At 34.5% G+C, this 8,653-nt stretch overlaps 2 protein-coding genes across 2 annotated transcripts; one reads left to right on the top strand and one right to left on the bottom strand.

Moving 5' to 3' along the window:
• The first annotated feature begins 1,173 nt into the window (after positions 1-1,173).
• LOC125195742 (alsin-like) lies at positions 1,174-4,726 on the top strand. The gene is made up of 3 exons (XM_048093933.1): positions 1,174-2,578; positions 3,706-3,967; positions 4,124-4,726. The coding sequence occupies exons 1-3, from the start codon at positions 1,509-1,511 to the stop codon at positions 4,301-4,303; spliced, it is 1,512 nt and encodes a 503-aa protein (XP_047949890.1). The 5' UTR covers positions 1,174-1,508; the 3' UTR covers positions 4,304-4,726.
• A 288-nt stretch (positions 4,727-5,014) lies between these two features.
• LOC125195743 (60S ribosomal protein L37a-1) lies at positions 5,015-6,436 on the bottom strand. Its single transcript, XM_048093934.1, has 5 exons — positions 6,300-6,436; positions 5,846-5,885; positions 5,524-5,612; positions 5,327-5,409; positions 5,015-5,243 (listed from the first exon to the last, which is right to left on the bottom strand). The coding sequence occupies exons 1-5, from the start codon at positions 6,300-6,302 to the stop codon at positions 5,180-5,182; spliced, it is 279 nt and encodes a 92-aa protein (XP_047949891.1). The 5' UTR covers positions 6,303-6,436; the 3' UTR covers positions 5,015-5,179.
• Between the last annotated feature and the right edge of the window lie 2,217 nt (positions 6,437-8,653).

Genomic DNA, 8,653 nt, shown 5'->3' with positions numbered 1-8,653 from the left:
AAAATGAGTTTGCATAGATCAAAACCCTATCTTCCACTTCACAAAACCAATAAATCACCTACATATGTTATACAAAAGACAAATTTGTTAGAAATCGAATTTATTGGATCTCTTATCTTCTGTAGATTTATTTTTAATTCCAATGTCAAAACTAATTTATAAAACTATGATTGAACACGAACATTATTACTTTAATAAGTCATTTAATAATCGTCTTTAAAAGTATTATTTTTTTTATGATTAAATGAATATAATCGTCTTTAAAATTATATTAATACCGAGTAGTATGGAAGAATAATAATTTCGACTTTCACTAAATAATTTCGTTGACTAATTAGCACAGTATGACATGACTAATCAACAATTTTCAATCGGACGTGGCCAAATTTCCAATTTTGTTGGATTTGGCTAATGATTCTTGCATCACAATATGATAATCCAAGTATAATTAAAATAAGGGTCTCATTTTCAATTTTGGATACGCACACACATGTAGTATGAAATTACCAGTGATGGAATAAGGAGTAATATTTAAACATTAGATTATTTTATTGGTTAAGTAATATTCCGTCCATGCCAATTTTATTGGTTAAGTAATATTCCGTCCATTCTATGACAGTGGATGCGTTTTTCTTTTGGTATATGATTTAAGAAATTTTTTATTAAGTAAGTTAAGTAAAAGAAGAATAAGATAGAAAATAAAAAAAATTAGATAGAAAAAAGAAACGAGAATAAAGTAAATAAAATAAATAAAAAAGAATAAATTTAACTTTTTAATAATTTAAAAGGCAAAAATAATAAAAATTCGAACGTACCAAAATCACACTCAACAATTATGAAATGAAATTGAGAGAGTAAGCATTAATAAAAAATCTGATATAATATATTTTCACCTGAATTAATGGCATACTTTTTTTCTTATTCATGAAGTTAAATATGACAAGTTAAGCTGGGGACGCGTACGATTTAATGTGTTTTTTCTTCTTCCTCATTTCTTGGTCATAAATAAACATAAGGAAACTTCATTCATTAATTTCAAACCTTCAAGAAACGGACTCGTTACATCAAATAAAATAAGAGTATTAACTTTTAATTTAGCAAAAAAAGTTCATTATTTATCCAAAAGAGGAAACAGAAACGAGGATAGAAAAAGGATTTGTGCATTTTCTCTTTTTGCCTCTGCTTTCAAATTCATCTTCTTCCTTCTCAGTTCTCACCATTAAATCCTCCGCTCCTTTCTTCTTCTTCGTCTCTTTTCTTCACCTTTTCCTCACACACAAACACACACACTCAACCCTCATTTCCATATATAGATACAATATATGTACAATTACAACCATACCTTCCTATTTTCAAGAAACAGAAATGCTAAATTTGAAATTTGCCTAGAGAGAGAGAGAAATTATCAAGAAAGAGGGAGAAAATTTTGAAATTGGAAAGAATTTTGGATCCCCTTTTCCCCAATTTGTGAAGGGGTTTGTGTTTTTGGTAGATATTTTCCTTATGTAATGCATCAGAAAAAATCTGAATTACAGATCGGAACAGAAAGCAGCGGCGTCTCTTCCGATTTCAACCCCACCCCTCCCCTCCCCCCTTCCTCCCTCACCCAGAAACACCCCCATTTCTCTCAAACCAATCCGCCGCCTTCGTCCTCGCCTGGGCCCGCTCCCGACCTCCAAATCCTCATCAACGATGAGAATCAGCAGCTGGAGCCGAATGACCCTTTTACCTCCAAGCCCACCCCCTTCAAGAGACCCCATCTCCAGCAGCAATTCTCCCGTTCCCTCACCAAGACTCCGACTCTCTCCAACGCTCTCCACAGATACGGCGTGGACCCACCTGCAAAATTCAGTCTTTTCCACAATAGGTCTCAGAAATTCTTGACCCATTTCCACCACCACCTCCGCCACCTGCGCCGCCGTCTCCGCCTTCACCTCCGCCTCATCCTTCTCCTCAGCCTCCCTTTCTTTTACTTCCTGGTCTCTCACCCTTCCAGGTCATTCATTCTTGATTTCTTATCCGCTTTCGCCTTCTCGGCCGTCCTCCTTTTTTCCCTCAATTTAGCAATCCCGAGGCTCCCCACGATTAGGTTGTTCCTTGCCAAGTCCTTGCCGATTAAGATAAATGCCAAGGGTCGTGTGAGTCGGCCTCATTTTCCGGTGCTTTGGTCGATTGGTTCGAGGCAGAAGGCGGACAAGAAGGCCATTTCCGGGTGTTATGTTCAAGCATACACCAATGGGGATGTCTATGAGGGTGAGTTTCATAAGGGGAAATGTAGTGGCAGTGGGGTGTATTACTATTACATGAGTGGGAGGTATGAGGGTGATTGGGTTGATGGCAAGTATGATGGCTATGGCGTTGAGACGTGGGCACGGGGCAGCCGGTATAGAGGGCAGTACCGGCAAGGCCTTAGGCATGGTTTCGGAGTATATAGGTTTTATACTGGTGATGTTTACGCAGGGGAATGGTCTAGTGGGCAGAGCCATGGGTGTGGGGTTCATACCTGCGAGGATGGTAGCCGATATGTAGGAGAGTTTAAGTGGGGTGTTAAACATGGGCTTGGACACTATCATTTCAGGTAATAGTGATGGAATTTTGCTCTGAATTTTACCACAGTTGGTGCGTTACGTCTTGATTCATGTATTTGTCATATGATCAGTCAGTTTGGGCAAGTTTGAAACTATATATATTGCTTAATCTTGTTGCTAAGTATTTTGCATAGCATTACTTTTGGACTAAGTTCATATAGTTTGCTGATGTGCTTTTGTTGAGACGATGCTTGTGGCTTGAATGGGCGTGGGAATCTTTAGTTGTTATCCTTGTGAATATATCTGAAAAACTTCTTGGATGTGATATGATTTGATTGTTTCGTATTTGCTGCCTTTCTGTTGGTCAATTCCCTCACTTGCACATTATTCCCTTTCTCTTAAACCCGAATGCATTTACCGAATTTTTTGCTGATGATTCTAATAAAAGAGAATTTCATGTTTTATGTGAACAAGGAGTTAAAGAATCGGAATCATTTTGGATTTGTGTTTGGCATTCTTTTAATGTAAACTCTTTAGCAAAAGGCTTTTCAGCTCCTTTGCCTTTATGTTGCATTTTCCCAATTATATTAAGGAAGATGAAGTTGTTATAGCTGCTTTTTGCCTTTACTTTGTCTTGTTCTGAAAATGGCTGAAAAAAAGAATCTTGTACTTCATTTGATACCCTTTCCTCATTGCCTAGACGTCTTATTTGTCTTTTAACTGATTCATGATATTGTGAGTGGGTATGGAACATGAATTTGTCATGTAATTTGGAAATTGTGCTGTGTTGAGCTGTTCATAAAGAGGCAAGACTGTGAGTTATTTTAAACCCGTATATATTTGACTTGATATTTGGGTCGTAGACCTAAAAAGCATGGACTTGGGCGTGGCAATAAAATTATCGTTTCTCTACTGGCACTGTCTCTACTACTATTTCTGAATCACTTGATTCACTTCTAACCCAAGTATTAAATTCAAACTGCTATATTTGTCCATTGCATAGTTGTGCTTGCTAATTAACTTAATATCTGCGTTTTTTTGCAAAATAAAATTTGGTCTTCCAATGCTCAATGTGTTTCGATATGGATGTTAATCATTTAGTAGCTCTTGCAGCAGGCACTCAAGTCTTCCTTAAAATTTTGAATTACTGAGCTGACATCAGTGCTGTTGCCTGCAGAAATGGAGATAGATATGCCGGAGAGTATTTTGCAGACAAAATGCATGGATTTGGGGTGTACTGTTTTGCAAATGGCCATCGTTATGAGGGTGCCTGGCATGAGGGGAGGAGACAGGGGCTCGGAATGTACACTTTCAGAAGTGGTGAAACTCAGTCGGGCCACTGGCAAAATGGAATTCTTGATATTCCAAGCACACAGAGCAATGTATATCCTGTTTCCCCCGTTGCTGTCAATCACTCTAGAGTGCTTAACGTTGTTCAGGTAAATTCTTTTACGTATTTTCTTTTTTTTTTTTTCCGTCAAATTCGATTATATCTGTGTGATTTGAATTCTTATCTGTTCAAGTTCAAATTGAGTTGCAGAGCTTATGTATAATGTAAAGAGTATAATATAACTATTTTTGTATCCAACCACCAGGAAGCTCGGCGAGCAGCAGAAAAGGCGTATGAAGTGAGCAAGGTGGACGAGAGAGTGAACAGAGCAGTAACAGCTGCTAACAGGGCAGCTAATGCAGGAAGAGTAGCAGCAGTCAAAGCTGTGCAAAAGCAAATGCATCACAAAAGCAACAGCGATGACTTCCCGATTCCTATCATGTAAGACTGGCCGTCTGGCTGCCCGCCACTAACACCTAGCATAACGGATGACATATAACAGAAAAACAAAAAGAAAAGACGGTTGCAGCGACTTTAGGGTAAACTGACGACGCCAATTTTACTATGTTTCCTCTTTCAAACATCCATGTGTTTTTTTAGTGAAAGCTGAAATTGTGAGCAGCTGAATGGCACTGCGGATACTGGGATTTGTTTCCCATGTTCATCTGGCCTCTTTTTTTTCTTTTTCTTTTTTGTCTTTTTTTTTTGGCTTTTGTAAAGTTCAAATAGGTATATGATCGAGGGCTGGTGCAAAAGGGTAAACAAAACCAATACTCAAGCAGCCCTGAATGTGGTGATATGTAACTATGAGAAAACTCAAGAGAGAATGTTGTACTAATATTTCTATTTCAACGTGTTGGCTTCTCCATTTTCTGGTCTCTCAGTTAAGGTTTTCACAATCAAGTCTAAAAAATATTTTAGTCTGAATTTGATAATTGAGGCTGCTGCATCAATGGCTTCAGTTGACTTGTTCGAGTATTTACTTTAAATATTGGAAAAAAAAATTACACATACTGACGTACCAATATTTGAAAATATGGTGAAATTTTGGCTGTTTGATTATACAGGATATATGATTGGTACAATCAACACGCAACAATCTCGTAATGTAATATTACCAGTATGCAAAATTTAAAGTAAAAACAGATTCTGAAAATGACTGCAAAATTTCCAAGAATTTTAGCCAAAAAGGAATATAGAATTGAGTAGATAACGGTGGCCAACAAAGCTCACCAAATCTACAAAGTCTAGAGAGACTACATCAACTGAATTTATAACTCAAAAGGTGGGAAATATGGCAAATACACAAATTCAACTAAATTTAACTCTCAGTTGCCTCCCTCAGCCTTCTGATCGTGCTCCTCACGGTGACGGCACTAGCAGTGCTGAAACACACAACAGAATAAAGATTAGCCAACTAAAATAAGCAACATACAAATATGAAAGGTTGATCAGTAAAGAATGTTACTTCATGGTGTAAGCACCGCCTGCTTTCACTTTGCCACAATCCTTGCATCCCCAGATGCCAACAGCCTGTCTCTTCACTGCATACTGTTATTGAAGAACTCAAATTAGAAAATGCTCAATCAACCAGCATAGGGTGTATCATTTTGTGTGATCAATAATCCAGTCAGAACATAACATTTTGTTCCCATCGATTCATACCTTTCCACAGAACTCACAAAAGTACTTGCTGTGCTGGCTAACCTCCATCTTCTTAATCTGCTTCCTCAAACTAGCACCATATCGGGTGCCTGAATCACAATGGGAATATATCAAACTAGGTCCAATTAATCAGAAGACTTAAAGAGTTTGGCATCCTAAATCTATAGCCACATCATCAAGCCATGATAAACAATATCAATGCATCTTCCATCTACACTATTGCGAATTAAGATAATTGGTAATAAAGATAAGTGCTCCAATATATTCATCACTACAAATCAAACAGAAAAAACAGAACAAAATAAATAAGCCAATAACATACCGTACTTCCCAACAATCCCAACCTTCTTGGTTCTCTTGGCCTGTACATAGCAATTCATCGTGTCAGATAGAATAATTGATAAACAAGATACAGGATAAATTTTTACTGAAATAGGTTTCATTGAGAATCATAGCCTTTATCAAAACCAACACCAACTACAAAATACATAGCAACTGTTCTCTTAATATGAACAGAAAGCGAATTGTCATTTTCATAGAATAATTATATTAATTTTACAACGATCCCTTAAAAACATGATCGGAAAACCTCATTCAAACATATAATCTGGCCGAGATACGTCCTATCAAATATATCAGGTTCAATACAGTTCAACTCAAACACATAAAATAGGGAATGCAACAAGATTTTGCTCAAAATAGTCCACAGATTCAATCAAATAGCACAGATTGGCATTACGTTGTAACATAGAAATAAAAGAAAAGAGATAGCTTGCCATTGGAAATTAGTGAAACGGCCGGCGAGACGAGAAACAGAAACCCTAGATAGCTGCGCGAGAACGAAACCCTTATTATTGGAGCTCATATATTTAATCACTATAAACACTATAAATGCCATTTACCCCCCCTAGACATTTTGCTTTCTTCAGGAAAACCCCTCAAAACTTAGCATCATTAAGTTTCGGCATTTGAGATCACAAAATCTATAAATAGTCGAATAGGGGAATGATCAATTGCTAACTGATCATTTAATTGCTAACTAAGGTCATAGGATTTTAGCAAACGTGTGGTCTACAATTTGCCACGTGTAATTTTTATTTTTATTAATAAAATCAAAAAAGATAAAAAAAACTTCTAATTAGGGTTTTGGATGAAAATGTCAACGTAGTGTTTCGAAAATATCTATACAATGCTTTGAAAATGTCAACACAATGTTTTAAGAATGTTAACTCATTGCTTATATTGACATTCTACATGTATTATATTGACATATTTTATATAGTATGTTGACATTTTTGCTTGTACGAAAAAAATAAAAAATTTCGAATTTTTTTTTAAATTTTTAATCGGAACATATGCATGTAGGATATCGTTGGAATCCTTATGAAATTATCTTTAATTTGATATATGTTATATGAATTTAAAGTTTTGGGATTTCTTTTAAAAGTTAGTTATAACTAAACATGTAGTTAATTGACATTAATACCCCTATTGATATTTTTTGGAACTAATCCTATGACTTTATTGGCGTTTTTCCTTGATCGTATTGACATTTAGAGATTAATGATCTAAGCCCTTAATTTGAATATCTAATGACTACTATTATTTAATTGTAGTTAGCAATTAAGTTATGAGTTAGCAATATAACACTCCCTTAGTAGAGTATACTATATTATTGTGATTTTAGTAAATTGGATCAAACTAGATCATTGTGAAAATGGAGCCAAATTAAATTGTATTAAAACGATTTGAGGTGTTTTAATTTGAAATTTATCATATTTTTATTTGCATACTTCATAACAATATAAAATTTAATACTTACAAAAAGTGTGTGACATCTATGCACGCTAAAAAAATTAAAGACCAAAATTGGTCCTGAACATATGCTCATTTTATGATTTTGGTCATATATTTTATCACTTTAATTTCCGCATCCTGAACATTTCAACTTGGATCACAATTGGTCATACATTAACAATTCTGTTAATTTTTAAACAGTTTTAACCCGATTTTGACCGATTATTAAACGGTTTTAACCCGAATGAGACTGTTAAAACCATCAAAATCAGTCAAAATTGGGTTAAAACCATTTAAAAATTGACGGAATTATTAGTGTAAGATCAATTGTGATCCGAGTTGAAATGTTCAGGATGCAAAAATTCGAAAAATAAATTATAGGACCAAAATCATAAAATGGGCATATGTTCAGAACCAATTATGGCCTTTACTCCTGAAAAAATTATAAAAATATGCAAAACATCTCAATAATTAATGAAATGAGTTAGATTGTAACATTACTATTTATTATTACTAATACTATTACATTCAGACCAAGGTTGCATTTATAAAAAAAAATATGAAAAATAAAATAAATTTTAAGTCTTTAACTATTAGTACATAAATAACAACTAAAATAATAAAAATAGAAATGAAAAAATAATGACTAGATGATAAAATTAGCCATTAAATAAGCCTGACAAAATAGATATTAGCATCCGATTTTGCCTCTATTTCCCCACTTGACAATATTCCACCAACGACTCAGATATACTAGATACCTGTGTCAGGTATCATAACCTGGGCTAGAGACTTGGAGCAATGATGTCCGAACATTTGTACATTGTCATTTTAATATGACCCTAATAGTATAAGTTTATGAACTATACTAATACAATAATTTATACTAGTTTGTATTTAATTTTGCGATTTATAAAATGAGAGTAGTTTACAACTAAATGTACTTAGGAATGTGTGATAGAGCTAAAAATTGAGTATTTCACAACTGAATTTATTTTTAATTGTGAATGTGGAACAAAATCACTAATTAATAATCAGCGCATAATCTGGTGGTGAATGACAATAAAACAAGGATGGTACTCATAATCATATAATGATGTAAATAAAATACTAGTACTTCGTACTACTAAAACTATCTAAATTACTGTAGTAAATTGTTGAACTGTTGAAAGAATAATTATTTATATTTATAAAAAAACAAATAAAACTTAAAAATCTAATTCATCAATATATACTTGCAATACACTGATGAGACATGTATTTCGAATAATTATGTGAAGATGAGACCAACGAAGTGTATTAGAACTTGCTTCTTATCAAAGAGAAAATACCG

This window comes from Salvia hispanica, chromosome 6 (genome assembly GCF_023119035.1).
Source record: "Salvia hispanica cultivar TCC Black 2014 chromosome 6, UniMelb_Shisp_WGS_1.0, whole genome shotgun sequence".
Taxonomy (NCBI): domain Eukaryota; kingdom Viridiplantae; phylum Streptophyta; class Magnoliopsida; order Lamiales; family Lamiaceae; genus Salvia; species Salvia hispanica.
Note: the sequence above shows the minus strand (reverse complement) of the source record. Positions and strands in the feature narration are given on the sequence as shown.